The following is a 15,775-nucleotide window of genomic DNA, read 5'->3' on the forward strand; positions in this document are numbered from 1 at the left end:
TAAATGTGTGTGATTTCATTTGGATTTTCAAAATAAATGTTGTATTACCACCCACCGGCCTGGTTCATGGTCCATTGTGGCCTGGGGTATTTGTAAAAGGGGGTGTGAGATGGGTTGGGTGCCATCTCAATTTGAATCCTTAGTAAAATAAAGTAAAAGTGTTTTCATTGTGCGCTGCAGCCTAGGCCAGTATCAAGAGTCCTGGTCTGGTGTGTGTCGCCCAATTAGAATCCTTAACAGATGGTCATGACTAGTGGGCCCAAAGAAACCTATTGGTGCAACATGTACAGTGGTCACAGCTGAAGGCCATGGCTAGTGTGCCCAGAAGACACTGTTATAACAAAACCCTTGACATTTAGTGAAAAAACTTTAGTTAGGGAGAGTTAAGGAGATTTGTGTCTCAGATGAATCTGTCATTGTGGTCATACGCTGCACAAAAGGCGATGCATGGTTAAGGTAGACTTGTTTGAAATGTGATTGCTGAATTTCTGTGGTTTTGTAGTATTAAATCTGATCACCTCTCTCTTAACTAAGGTTTTTTCACAGAATATTTATGGATACATTACTCACCATAATCGTATTTGTGGTGCTGGTATCTGCTTAGATTCACATGCTCTGCATAGACCGAAATCTAGTGGTAGTCAGAGTATTACAAGATTTGTTTTCGAAACTCAAAAACGGACGTCGACAGGGCGTGTTAGCAATACTATCCTTAGTGCGACGTGTTCTGTACCCATGGCCCTTCACGTGTCGAGGTGCCTCAGATTGTTTGTTTCTGACATGAGGTTGCATGACGTGTAGAGAGTACAGATGTGATAAAGCAGAAACAGTGATAACCCAGAAAAAACATCTATGTGCCTTCTACTCCAGTAGAGGAGGAAGGATGGGCGCATGTGAATCTAAGCAGAAACAAGCACCTGAAATATGATTAACGGTGAGTAACATATCCCTTCTGGAGCTTGTGGATCAGCTTAATCACATGTTCTGCATAGATTAGCAAGCAGTATTTGCAGAAGGAGGTGGGAAGTTAAAAGGTACAGTGGCAAAGAGATGTTTTAGGATCGCTTATCCCACCAGTGAATCTGCTTTATAGTGTGTGTTAATGAAATAATGCTGTGCTAACGTATGGATGGAACTCCATGTAACAGCTTTGCAAATAGCGTCTAGGGGGATGTTTGCAATTAAAGCTAAGGTAGCTCCTGTACCCCTGGTAGAGTGATCCCTGGGGGTGAAAGGTAAGACTTTCTTGGATAGGGAATAACAGAGTTGTATGCATTTGACTATCCAACTAGAGATGGCGTTCTTTGATACGTGATCACCCTCCCTTCCAGGTGCTATAGAAACAAAGAGTTGGTATGTTTTCCTTAGAGGTTTAGTTTTGTTCACATAGTACAAGCCCGCCCTCCGTACATCAAGTGTTTGTAGGCTTCTTTCTGCTGAGTTTTATGGATCTTGAAAGAAGGTAGGAAGTACTATGGATTGATTAACATGGAACTTTGAAATGAATTTATGCGTTCTAAGGACAACCTTGTCCTTGTGTTTCATGAAGAAAGGGTCCTGTATGGACAAAGCCTGTACCCCACTGACTCGTCTTATAGAGGTAATAGCTACTAGGAATGTAGTCTTGTAAGTCAGATGTTTTAGGCTGGCCTTGTGTATAGGCTAAAAGGGTGGCCCCATGGCCTTGGAGAGCACATTAAGATCCCAACCCGGTGGAGGGTTGGAAATTGGGGGGTATAGCGTCTTTACCCCTTCCATGAATACCTTAATGACAGGAACTTTCCACCAGGACACCTTGTTTTGTGAAGTGGTGTAAGCTGACAAGGAAACCAGATGCACTTTGATGGAGTTCAATACCAGGCCGGAGTCTAGTAGGCAAAGCATGTAATGTAAAATGTTGGCTGGGGAACATTCTGCTGGGTTTAGTGTTTGTGAAGTGCACCAGATCACAAATCACATCCACTATTGAAATAGCAGTGCCTGGTGTTGGGTTTTCATACTTCTTTTATGATAGCCATACACCTTTGTCGAAGATTAAAGTGGCCAAATTCTATGACTTCAGGAGCCAGGCTGCCAAGTTCATAAATTGAAGGCGTGAGTGGAGGGATGTTCCCTTGTGTTGCGTTAGCATGTTGTACGGGCACAGGAGCTTGATTGGGTCGCACATCGGCAATCTGAGCAGATGTGGAAACCAAGGTTGTCTCACCCACATAGGAGCAACCAGGATTAGAGTTACTTGTCCTGATGTATCTTGTGCATTATTTTGCTCAGTAGTGGTGTCTCGGGAAAAGCGTAAGCAAATTTTCCTGACCAGTTTATCCACAGGGAGTTCCCCTTGAACGCTGGTTGGGGAAACCTGGACGCAAAGTCTGTGCATTGTGCGTTTAGGCTTGTGGCGAACAAGTCTAATGAGGGTTGACCCCATTGTGAGAATATGCTGTCTAGGATATCTCTATCGAGTTGCCACTCATGTTCTTCTGGTAGAGGGTATCTGCTTAGAGTGTCTGCCAGAGAATTGAGGTCCCCTGGAACTTGTTGGGAGGTTAGGAACATGTTCCACCTGAGCGTAAACTTCCATATTTTGTGGGATAGCCTGGACAGACTATGAGAGTGTGTGCCTCCTTGCTTGTTCAGGTAGAACATAGCAGTGGTGCTGTCTGTGAGGACCTGCACTGTTTGACCCATAAGATGTTGCTGAAAGGCCTGAAGAGCCTTGAGGACTGCGAGAGTTCTAGGAAGTTGATATGTCTTTGGGAAGTAGCATGTGTCAACTGGCTGTGGGCTGTGTGGTGGAGGAAGTGAGCCCCCCATCCGGCGAGAGAGGCATCTGTAGTTAGGATCGCTTGTGATGGTGGAACGCGGAAGGGTTTTCCTCTTAGCAGGTTGTTCCTGGACCACCAGCGAGGTAAGCAAAACAACCACTAGATCGCACCACTGACCGCTTGCCTGAGACCACTGTTTTGCTAACCATTCCTGCATTAGGTGCATGCGCAGGCGTGCGTGTGAAACCAAGTGAATTCATGAGGTCATCATCCCGAGCAAGCGCATTGCTTTGTGTACAGTTATCTAGCGAGCAACCTTATAGTGAGGTACTTGCAACATCATGTTTTGTATGCTCTCTTTTGAGGGGAAAGCCAGCTCCTCCTTTGTTTTTAGAATAGCCCCTAGAAATTGTTTTCTTTGACTGGTGACTAGGCTTGATTTCTTTTCATTGATGGAGAAGCAAAGATTGAATTTGTTTGCAAATTTGTGGAGATTTCCTGGTAATTAGCCAGTCGTCCAGATAAGGGAATACTAGGATGGACTATCTGCGCAGGTGGACTGCCACTACTGCAAGTACCTTTGTGAATACTCTTGGTGCTGAGGTGATGCAGAAGGGAACTACCTTGAACTGATAGTGAACTCCCGCTATCTGAAAACGCATATATTTTCTGTGCGCAGGGAGCATTGAAACATGAAAGTATGCATCTTTTATATCCAATGTTGCCATGTAGTCCTCCCGTTTTAGGAGTGGGATTACTTCTTGGAGCGTCGTAATGTGAAACATTTGGGTTTTGACATTTGTTCGGAGGGCGCAGATCTATAACTGGGTGCATGGAAAGGCCTTTCTTTGGCACAAGGACGTATGTTGAATAATTAACCCTGGTTTACCTGATTTGCTGGGATGATCTCTATGGCGTCCTTGTCCAGCAGTGCCTTTACTTCTTCCAACAATATGGGTTTTTCTTCTGATATTTTCCTTTGTCTTGGCGGCCGGTAGGGTGGTTTCTCTAACAGCCCGATACAATACCTGCCCGCCACGGTGGACAACACCCACTTTTCCGACGTGATCCCCTCCCATGCGTGCGAGGAGTGTGAAATTCGGCCTCCTGCTGGAGTGGCATGGGAGGGGACCTGTAGCGGAGCGTCATTGTTGGGAGGGGTGAAGCCTCTGCCAGGTGAGGTGCTGCCTCTTCCTCTACCCATTTTACTTCCTCTTTGAAAACTGGATGAGGAAGTTTGTCCTTGGGATGGGCCCCACAATGAGGATTGTCCGCCCCGAGCATAGCCAGAGGAACGTTAAGCATCCTGACCCCAAAATCATCCAGAGTTTGGGGAGCCCCTTTGAACACAGGGCTTGTTTGTTAACTGGCCAAGGGATTTGAGAATGTTGTATTCCTCCTTAGCACTCTTAAGGGCGTCCTCAATGGCCTTCCGGAACAGTACATCGGGCTCCACCGGCATGTTTAGGAGAGTGGCCTGAGCTTCTAACTTAAACCCCGATTGTCTGAGGCAAGCATGGCGCTTTATAATCATGCCCTCTGCTATGATGCGTCCCGCATTATCTGCTGCATCAAGGTTATTTTTTAAGATGCAGTTTGACATGTGCTTGCCCTCTGCAATAGTTTTTAACAATTGAGACTTTAGGGGTCCCGGGACAGCTTCGATTTGGGGTTCCAAGTCATCCCATTTGTGGCAGCTGTAACTAGCAAGAAGCATAGTGTTGTTGTCGATTCTGGTCTTGTATGCCGCTGAAGAGGCGACTTTCCTCCCGAAGGTATAGATTGTTTTGCTTTCCTTGTCTGGTGGCGCCTTGGCAGACGCCAGGGGAGTCCCTGCCCTCTTCGCGGTAGTAGTGGTGACCACTAATGAATCCGGCTTGACCTAACCACTAATATACAGTGGGTCAGTGGGCGCCGGCCTGAACAGTTTTTCTATTCTGGGGTTGATGGTCTGGAGACTGGATTACGTCAATATCGTCATCATAGAATGAGTCCCGACTATAAAGGTCGCCTTGAGACCTGTGATCCTGAGGGATGGTCTCTTGGTAGGTCGAGGCCGGGGTGCCTCAAGCAGGCTGTGGCTCAAGATGAGGCTTTTTGGCAGGCGGCTGTTGTGCTGTAGCCCCTGGCTTTGAGGCATCCCTAAGGGATGATAGTTGATCGGTGCGTTTGCCCATAAAGTCCACAAAACTTGAAATCCTCCTTAAAATCATACTAAACTGTTTCGGGAGTATAACCACACGAAGGTGGGAAGCCTGACATGATAGGGGTAGACCGGGAGGGAGTTTGGTTTTTGTGGTGCATAGCCCCTGAGAGAGTGTCTACAGAGGTGGGGTGGGGGGTCGTAGATCTACAGCCTGTATGCTCTTGCAGGCCAAAGGCGTCGAAATGTTTGATTTTTTTTCAGTGACCTAGCCTTACGTAGGTTGACACTGACATGTTTCTTGATTAGCTCCTGCATCTTCAGCATCTGCTTTGGGGACGAAAGGAGGACTATTTTGTGTGCAGTGTTCGAACCCTTGGGGTCCAGTTTCGGAAGCCTGTCGTGAGGCGAAAGCATAGTCGATGGCACAGAGGAGAGGGATGAATTTGAGGCTATCTCCTTGGACACGCATGGGCTTCGATGGTCGATGCTGTTGTCGAAAGTCTTTCTTGGGTTTACATGTGTTTTGGTCGCCGGGGTGTCTTCTCCATCACAGAGCCGCCAGCCTGTTTATTGGAGTCGGGGGCCCGCACATGGGGTTCCAATGAAGCCCCCCCTTGCCTTCACCGTCACTAAATACCCTGATGCTGCCTCGCTGGAGTCTTCATTTATGTCGATGGAGGCCTCGGTCTGCATCTCATGAGCGGCCCAGTGTTTGGTGCGCCGATCCTTCAGAGTTTTCCGGGTGATTTCTCGGGAGACAGTAATTGCACACTTGGTGTGTGTCCTTCCACAGGAATTTTCGGTGGCAGGTTGGCCAAAATGTTAAGGGAGTTTTGTCCATTAATTATTACAAGGGCAGATTGGCGAGGAAAATATACGGTCTCTAAAGAGATCAGTATGAAGAACCTCCCCGCTCTCTCCCTAGTGTAAGGGCCGAACCCCGAAGAGGCCCGTGTAGGCTGCCTCCGGTCGTTAATAGCCATCGAGCAGTCTGTTGGCCGTGCGACCTACGCGAACAATAAGGAAAGAAAGAAGAGTCTGCTAGTAAACTTTGAACTAACTAAAGGCATCAGCCTGGAAGAGAACTCTGCATTTGCAAACGACTTCTAAGGCAGAAAAAAACAATCTGAGCAACCTCGTCGCATGAAGGACCACGAGTACAGTGCACGTCACCCTAGTGATAGTATTACTAACGCGCCCTGTTGACGTCCGTTTGAGTTTCAAAAACAAATCTTGTAATACTACGCGACTACCACTAGATGTCGGACTATGCAGAGCATGTGATCTAAACAGATTCACAAGCTCCAGAAATATTTATATAACCTTCTGTTAAAGCAATTGACAGGTAAATGGTGGGGTCTGTTCAACAAAAAAAAACAATTGTAGGGGACAACATGAGGGGAACAGAACAGAGGAGCATAAGCACACAAGTCTATCCTGTGAGGGGTCAGAAATGAGAGCCGGACACAAGGTAGTCATGTTTTCAAAGACATTTTATTAAATGAAAATGGGTCGGAAAGGCTCCTCTAACCCTATTTATAAAGAGGAATTTCTCTATGTTGAAACTAAAACTAAGGATCTGTCTGTGACAGGATGTCAATAACTGAAAAGCTCTCCTAGTGTCGAAAAACATTCTATTCTGACCATAACAATTTGACTTGATGTTGGGAAAAAGTGTTCAAAATCAAAAGTATAATAACTCCAACCGAATTGTTCGCCAAGGGTGGTTCACTTCCCCTGGATTAGCTAATAGGACGGCAAAAATGTCTCTAACAGTTCCTTTTTGTCTTCCCTGGACTCACAACGTTCTTGTTTAGACAAATATGTTCTGCAACAGTCTTTCTGTAGAATTTTCTGGTACCTTTGCAGATTACCTGATATACTCCACTGCCCGGAGCCTTTATACAGGTTCAGCTGCCTGGTGTACTGGCCTGCCAGGACTTATGTTGTTTCACAGTTTTATGGCTATACCACAATAGCATATACCGTGAGGTGGTTGGAATACAAATCTGTGGTGATATTTGCTCAATCTTTTCCCCCACACTGGCATCTCGTGCATCTGTACTTGATTGGGGTTTGCCTTTGTACTTTGCCTTGTCTGCATTCAAACATACTTCTTAGTGGATGTTGAATGTGTACTTTGCCTTGATTGCATTCAAACATTCTTCTTGTTGGATGTTCAATGGGAACTTTGCCTTGGCCGTATTCAAATAAACTTTGGTTATTTTCTGCATTTTCATCTTTATACTATTCAAACACTTGCTGGCACGCTTGTCGGAAGTCCCCGGGTACCCAGCTGCTTTGGGCAGACTCATTGGTTTCTTCCAGCGTCTCCGATGTTGCTCATGCCTATGCGGTGTGATTCCTTAACCTGCTCTCCAATTTCCGAGTGTGCAGAAGTTCATCCAGCGTTCTGTGCAGCTCTGCGGTCACACGCCGGCTATCCTCATTTGGCCTGGACTGGAGAATGTTGCTTCCTCAAGCAGCCCAACAACAAGGAGCTCCTCCACGGCTCCTAGTGTTTCCACTGCCTTTCTGACACACAAGTAGCATCTCCCTTCCTCCTCCTGCAGCCTTCTCCATTCCTGTGTGCTTTGTATCCATTAGCATCAGCCTGGGGATGAACGTCTTCTTCTGCACTGCTCTCTCAAACAGTGCGGTTGCCAGCTTTAAATGTCCTGTGCATTGAAGACTTGTCAAAAAAACAAGCCTGCAGGTTGCACTTCGCGCTCCTGTCACTTTGCACAAACTCCCTCCTCATCCACCTCATCGTCTCAGTATCTGAGTGTTTATGGGAGTTGGAGTCCATGAATGTTATTGGACTCTCACATGATTTTTCTTAGAGATTTCACATAAAGGCACATGAGAAACAAAAAGGTGTGGTATGTGAGTTGTGGGTGCTCGAGTCAAAGGTGTGGGCCTGGTCAACATGACAATAGGCCATTAAGAACTAAGGTATTTGGGGTTCTTCCTCATGGAAAAGGAGGGAATACTGCTTCTTTGACAAATTAAGACACCATGTACCCTGGGCAGTTGACTCCTCCCATGTGATCCTCCCTCATATAACCGCCACAGGGTAAGAGTAGGTAGCGGCTGCCGTCCCCTAGACACATTGGAGGAGGTCACCGCCGGGGAATCCGTGATGACTCCACTGGATTCATCACATACCCTTCCCCTAATGTCACTGGTTCCCTCAGCAACTATTGGAAAAAGGGAAAGGAAATCCTCACTACCCTATTCCTATCCTTTGCTCGACAGTAAAACAACAGGGCTGTAAATGTAAGAACCAGTGCATGTCTCTTGCATTAGTGTCTTTGCAGAGGCTCATCCATGTCAATGGGGAATGGTCTCTGACAAGCTTGAATTTCCTACCTGTCAGATAATATTTGCGGTAGGTTATGGCCCACTGAATTGCCAAGGCTTCTAGTTCAAGAGCTGCATAATTTTTCTCTCTTGGGAATAACCTTCTACTTCAATGGAGGATGGGATGCTCTATATAGTCATGACCCTGTGAAAGAACTGCCCCTGGGCCAATATGTGATGCGTATGTTTGTAGGATTATGCCCGGTTAAAATCTGCCACCTTCAACACAGGCTTGCTACACAAAATGTGTTTGAGGTTATCAAAACACATTTGGTCTTCGCTGTGCCATTTCATTTTCTGGGGCTCAGCATTTTATTAGTTTATTAATACAAGATGTTGTTATAGATGAGAAATTAAGGATAAAACATCTGTATTGGCCTACTAAACCCAAAAAGGCTCTCAGATATTTCTTTGTTTTGGGGGTCGGGGTTTCCTTAACCACTCAGACTTTTTCCATCTGGGGTTGAACCAATCCGTTTCCTACAAAAAAAACAAGATATTTGACTGCGGATCTACCTAAATGGCATTTAGTTGGGTTTTCTGTGAGCCTGGCGTTTCTTATTGCCCTGGTAACTAAATACAGGTGGTAAACATGCTCCTTCGAAGATGATGTCATCGATGTATGCCCCACAGAAAGAGGCTTAGGGCCGGAGAATTTGATCCATTAGCCTTTGAATGGTAGCTGGTTCCCAATGCAAGCCAAAGGCAATACTTTGTATTGGAAAAGCCCAATGGGAGTAGAGAAGGCTGTTTTTGGTCTATCCGCTGGATCTGCCAGGACCCCTTTATCAGATCAATCATGGTGAGGAAAACAGAAGACCCCAATCGATCAATAAGATCATCAATTTTTAGCATGGGGTAGCTATCAAATTGTGAGATCTTGTTTACCTTCCTGAAATCGATGCAGAACCTCCACGATTGATCTGACTTGGTGACTAACCGGATCAGGGAGGACCAGGGGCTTTGAGAGGGCTAGATAATATCAGCTCTTAATATATTTTGTAATTCCTCTTCAATTATTCTTTTTCTAGTCTCAGGTATCTGATATGGCTTCAGATGTACCACTTTTCCTGAGGCAGGTGCGGGGGGTAGGGGGGCATACAAATGTAATGATATATCTCCTTCAATCTCCCAGGTTCGACTCTGAAAACATCAGGGAACTGTTCTAAGAGGTCTATTCGGTCCTCCTTTTGATTCCGAGCTAAGTTGGAGGGAATTACAGTATTTGTGCTGGTTTCATGAAACAATAAGATGGTTAATACCACGGTCGTGTCTTCAATGGGATTTTCTTTCCATTCCTTGAGAAGATTCACGTGATAAATACGAGTCTTGATTTTTGTGTCTGGTTTGAGACGTGATGATCGTAAGGACATGTCTGATCTATTATTTCAAAGGGACCATGCCACCTAGAGAGCATTCTGTTATGAAAAGAGGGGAGGAGAACTAGGACTTTTGTCCAATAGAAAAGGATCTGAATACAGCTTTTCTATCATGATAGTGCTTCTGATGTTCCTGGGTCTTAATCATGTTAGTTTGCACTATGGACCTAACTGCCACCATATGCTCTTAGTTTCTGGGCAGTTTGGGATAGTGGAAAAGTTGCTTTCCTTCCAGGTTTCATGCAACACATCTAGGACATCTAGGACATCTTTCGGTTCTCTCCCATAAAAACGTTCAAATGGGGAGAATCCCATTGAGGATTGGGGTGTTTTCCAAATGGCGAAAAGGACCCATGGTGTTATAACATCTCAATTCTTTCCATCAACATCAAAAAGGGCCAACCCCTTCTTCATCCCCTCCTCTTCGGGTAATTATTTTCTTGAATTGCAACTAATATTTAACAAAATTGATTGCTAACCACATTATTTATCCACTTTACAATATGGAATTTTGTTTGTATTTGTACAAAGCAATACAATGATTCGTGTAAAACCATACAGTCAACAGCAAGAGAACATTTTACCATTTGTAGCTTGCAATGAATCAGATTCTGTGAGGGCATCGCCAAAAGGTTTTCCACCCCTCCAATCTCCTTCCAGACCATGAGTTTCCTGGTGGGGGGTGCAATGTCCACAGTGGTTACTGTGTCATGAAAATCTGTCAGTTGTTTTCTCATAGTGCTGCTACTAAGCTCTTTAACTGTATCAACCAGCAGCTTTCTTTTCCTCTTGCTCTTTTTCTTTTCTACGGAAGCTAAACACAAGAAATGTTATACACTGAATAACAAGTCCTTTCAATTTCAAATGAACAGAAAAGACAATAACTTTAAAATGAGAGCTGCAATGTGAATTAAATGGTTAATAGGTTATTGCACACTATGTCGTCCTCTATATGTTATGTTTTAAAGATTTTATATTGTGGCAATCACCGCCATAGTGTGAGAAACCTGAAGGTGTCTCACTTACTAGTCCCCAGGGATCTGTCATCCAGGTGGCCAGGACAGAGCCATTGCTATTGAATCCAGTTCCTGGGGCTGGACCAGTGGGGAAGGATCACCTGCATGGGAGGTCTTTGGGGAGTGGAAGTGGGACACCGAGGGCTGACACCTTCCTTGTTTGTTTATTTTATTTATATAGCGCTCCAGACCCGGAGGTAAGAGGGCGCTTAGGTAGGCGGTTACACGGTTGTAACACCTTTTCCCCATTTTACCCCGTAGGATATTTAGAAGTTCAACGCCCCCATTTTCTGACAAAACATGAGACAGACAATGGACTAACACCAGAGCCGTTTACCCGACATGTCCCAACACAAGGGTCAGGCAGAGTTAGGCAATTGATAATCACACACACCTGACAGCCCTTTACCTTCCCCACAGGGATAAAAAGCAGAGCATTAGAGCACACTACAAGCAAGGCCAAACACACGAGGACACCGCTATATCTGACCGGCAGTTGAAACAGAGGAGAAAGGCGGCGAGACCTGGAGGGACGACGAGGGGGGAGCTGCCTTTGCCCTTTATAACTCAGACCTGCAGAGCCTTCGAAAGGGAAATCATAAGACTGGGAGTCACAGCTCGCGTGTGGAGGAACAGATGTCAACGTGCATGGGGGCCTCCACATTTATAGCACATGCGTGGAGGCACGCTGGCTACAGTGGTACCATCCTTGACTCCAGAAGCAAGAAAGGCCAACAGGTTCAACACAGCCGGTGAGTCGGAGGAAGCTGATAGCAAACCGAACTGTGTTGAGCCCAAGGTTGCAAGTGGCAACATTATATGAACGCAAGGAACTTGAGAAGAAAGAACTTTGTTTGAATGATAGAACTCTTGGTGGCCCCTTTTTGTGTTGAGACTGCAAGTAACAGAAGGCCCTAGAAAAGGGCAGCGCGAGATGTCAGAGTGGTTCTACAAGGGTCACACCAAATCGCTTGTACAATTAAAAGTCTCTGACCCATCGCAGATACAAAGCTAGGGGAAGGGAACCCCGCTTTCTGATAAGATTGTGAACTGTGGAATAAGGCAAGTGTGAACTCAACAGAGGAATGCGGAAAGAAAGCTAGAACAAGGGAATCCATGCTTTGATGAAAGTTAGCAAAGCATGAACTGTGTTGAAAGTGAAAGATGGCCATGTGAACCCGATGGAGGGATGACAAGGGGATAGCTACTAAGAGTGAAGCCCGCAATGAGGTAAAGTAGAGTGAATTATATATGTGGCAAAAGCGAACCCGTCTGATGGATGCCTACAAGGTGGGGTGAAGAATAATGCACCCGGAACAGTGTGTCGACGAGAGTGAACCCGGTTGAAGGTTGTCCACAGTGTTGTTTGTTTAAAAAGACATTAAAGCTCCTAAAAGTTACAAGCTATCTTTCAAAGGCCATAGTGAACCCGACAGAGGGAGGTCCATTTTGCAAAGAGGATCCAAACACGGTGGAGGGCGGTAGTAGGGGCGAAGAGCAATCGCCCAAATGTGCAAGATCAGTGAAGGAACTTTTGTTTGTTGTTCTGATCCAGCAGGCCTTCTAAGGCAAGAGACTTTGAGAAAAGAGACTTGGCCCTCGAAGGTTCTGGTATCATGAAATAGACTTGTGAACCTTGTGCTGGAGATGCCCAGGAGTGTGCTGTGCTCAGGAGTCACCCCTTGTCCTGTGCTAAAAACGTGGGGAAGGGAGACCCAGCCATACCATCCTGACTTATCATTTTGTGAACACTTCTTTCTTTTCTGGTGAACATTATCCCACACTCTTCTTGTAACTTAGTGATAAGGATTGGCAATATGTTTTTTAGTATAGGCCGTTTTTATTTGACAAGACGCTGCTAGGACTCCCTTATTATTAATTGATGGTTGTAGCTTGCTCCCATCTTAGCTTTAGGTTTAGATTAGGCGTTTTTCTTCGCCATGAATACAGTTTAATAAACCCCCTTGAAATGTGATCACTTGTGTCTGTCTTTACTGTTGCCACTATGAGTGCCTTACAATAGGTTCTTCATATAATCACAAAAGAAATTAGGTGCGCTACAATTGCCTCATTGCCTAAGGCAGCATTGAGCAGACAGACGAAGCCGAGTGGGTCTGCCTCCAAAGGTCGGATCATAAGGCTCTGGAATCCTGTCTGGGCCCGTCAGGGCACTTACAGTGCAAGGGAGCCAAGTTCATTCATGCCCATATTTGTTCACTACTTGACCCACCTTCAAAAAGAGAACATTCGCCAGAAACCCCAAACCACTGTTACTGCATCGCCATGCCATCCACTACAATGCAAGGTAAGGAGACTTGCACTTCCGACTCGTGTGCCTCGCCTACATTTTGTATCGCCCAACTTCCCTAGTACGGTTGTGACCCACACATTGTCCGAGACAAATCCCCAGGTTTACCTCCCTGTTGATTTTGCATCTACCTCCACTCTACCATCTGCTGCATTCAAGTCATTCCTACCAGTCTGTACGGATCATTACACACACCTGACTTCGATCACACTTCCCCACACGGATAAAAGGCGGAGCATGAAAGCACACTCTGAGCGAGGCAAAACACGAAACAGCAGTTCCAACATGGCAGTTTAAAACAAGGAAGAAGACGGCGAGACCAGAGAGGGTTGCAAGAAGGGAAGCACCCTTGACCAATAAATACCGTTATTTCCACGAGCCTTGGAAAGTAAGAAACTGGAGACCAGGAACTAAGGCTGATCAAACCTACACAGTGTTTGTGAGGTACCTGGGGCTCTCCCACGTCAATAACCAAGGCTAGGAGGAGTGATTGCCGCTGTGGTACTGTCCTTGCCTCCAACAACAAAGCACGTCAGAAAAAAGCAACAGTGGGTGAGTCGGAGAGACTGATACCAAAGCAGCTTGTGTTTTGAACCAAGGTTGCAAGTGCCAACATTGTATAAAGGAAACAATGTATGAAGCATTTTGAATGAGACAACTGTAATTGAAAGCCAGAAAGAATATATTTATTTATTAATTTCATGTATTCATATAGCGCATGAACGCAAGCCCAGAGGCATAGAGGCGCTAAAACAAGACCAGGTTATCAGATAAACAGAACCAGGTTGATTTTATAGACACTGCGCGCACACACAAAATAAATTGCAGTTGGTATGTGTTTAATTTGCCCAAAAAATTGGAAATTTAACACATACCAACTGCAATTTATTTTGTGTGTGCGCACAGTGTGTCTGTAAAATCAACCTGGTTCTGTCTCATTGGTGGTGGACTTGGCAAGTCCCCACACCCACAGCGCTCCTCACACCACTCTTTATATTTCAGGTCCTAGCGCTGAGCCTGGCTGTCCTTGTTTGCCAACCTCGTTTACTTATCAGATAAACAGGACCGTCTTTAGTCTTCGTTTGAACAGTGCGAGTGATGTGCAGGATCTAAGGTCACATCGAAGGGTATTCCACATCCATGGAGCTGTAAGCGAAAAAGATTTTTGGGCTACATAGGCAAGTCTGCTTCTGGGTACCTCAAACATACCGCTGTTATTAGATCTCAATGTTCGATGAACAGGCAGCAGAGAGATGTGGGTGGACAGGTACCCAGGAGCAAAACCAAAAAGACATTTGTGTGTGATACATATAACACGAAAAGTAACTCTAATGCACACAGAGAGCAAATGCAGAGCTCTCCTAACAGTAGACAGATGTTCAATTGAATTCTGAGAAAATGCATCCTAATCCTCCAATCAGGGAACTTTATCAGATATCTTGCAATGATCCCTTGTTTTTTCTCCACTTTCAGAAAGAGGTTTTCAGGTAGTAGAACAAGTTACTTCTTACCTGGTAACGTTCTTTCGATGGGATGTTCCTCCAACGTATTCCTTATCTTTGATAGATCATCTCCAGCTTGCTGGCCTCGGAAATCTTTTCAGTAGAGGGCGCTGCGCGTCGACGTCCCTCGAGCTGATGTCCCTCGACAGCCTCCGTATTGGCGCCAACGTCATCACACATATAAATAGTCTCGCGCAGCGTCCGTTGCTCAGTTCTGTTTTGACGTTAACAGTTGTTTTACATTAATTGGTTATTGACCTTGAAGGAGCGTAAACTGTAACCACAAGGGAAGTATTACTGCGGGGATGGATGGGAGGGGCGATAAGGAATACGTCGGAGGAACATCCCATCGAAAGAACGTTACCAGGTAAGAAGCAACTTGTTCTTCGAAGGGATTGTGTCCTCCGACGTATTCCTTATCTTTGATAGACTCCCATAGCAGTGGTGTGTAATTGGAGGGAGGTGGGAGTAAAACGCCATGTTTCCCTTTAGGAATGAACAAAATGTAATACGGCTTTGCCAAACCTAGTCTCTTGACTAGAGGAGGAATCCAGGTTGTAAAATCTTGTGAATGTATGTGCGGACAACCATGTCACAGCGCACATATGTCTCGAACCGGAACCCCTCTTTGGAGGGCCGAAGAGGCTGCGATACCCCTGGTTGAATGAGCCCTAAGATTTTGAGGAGGCTCTTTCCCTGCTTGTTTGTAACATTCCAGAATGGCCAAAATAATCCATCTGGAAATGGTCTGTTTTGTTATCGGTAGTCCCAATTTGTGCCCTGAGTAACCTACGAACAGTTCGTCTACTTGCCTAATCCTAGCAAGTCTGCTGATGTAAAAGCTCAAAGCCCGCCTTCGGTCCAGCCTATGCAGCCTTTCTTCCTCTTTCCCCGGATGGGGAGGAGGACAGAATGGAGGTAAGGTAATTTTCTGAGTGATGTGGAATTCAGAAACCACCTTTGGGAGGAAATTAGGCTTCACCTGTAGGACAACTTTGTCTTTATGAGAAATTGTATGAGGGGGTTTAAAAGATAGAGCTTGTAATTCGCTCACCCTTCTAGCAGATGTTAATGCCACTAACAAGACAGTTTTAAGGGTGAGAAATCTTAGCGAACAAGAGTAGAGTGGTTCGAAAGGAGTACCCATCAGGAAATTTAAGAATAAATGTAAGTCCCATAAAGGAACCTGGAACGGTCTTGGAGGGTAGACATTAGTTAATCCCTTTAGAAATTGTATTACTAAGGGTAATTTGAAATACGATGGCTCCTCTGCAGTGCGCTTGAAGATCGATAGCGCTG

General features: G+C 45.4%; 1 protein-coding gene across 4 annotated transcripts in view; it reads right to left on the minus strand.

Moving 5' to 3' along the window:
* The window catches only part of RAD21L1 (RAD21 cohesin complex component like 1), a 1,746,850-nt gene that overhangs the window by 717,636 nt on the left and 1,013,439 nt on the right, over positions 1–15,775 (minus strand). For all 4 annotated transcript variants that reach the window (XM_069650928.1, XM_069650927.1, XM_069650929.1 and 1 more), the window contains exon 9: positions 10,235–10,464. In XM_069650928.1, the coding sequence (XP_069507029.1) occupies positions 10,235–10,464 (230 nt within the window). The remainder of the gene's footprint in view (positions 1–10,234; positions 10,465–15,775) is intronic.

The sequence above is a fragment of the Ambystoma mexicanum genome, chromosome 3p, assembly GCF_040938575.1.
Source record: "Ambystoma mexicanum isolate Mex_15411 chromosome 3p, UKY_AmexF1_1, whole genome shotgun sequence".
NCBI lineage: Eukaryota > Metazoa > Chordata > Amphibia > Caudata > Ambystomatidae > Ambystoma > Ambystoma mexicanum.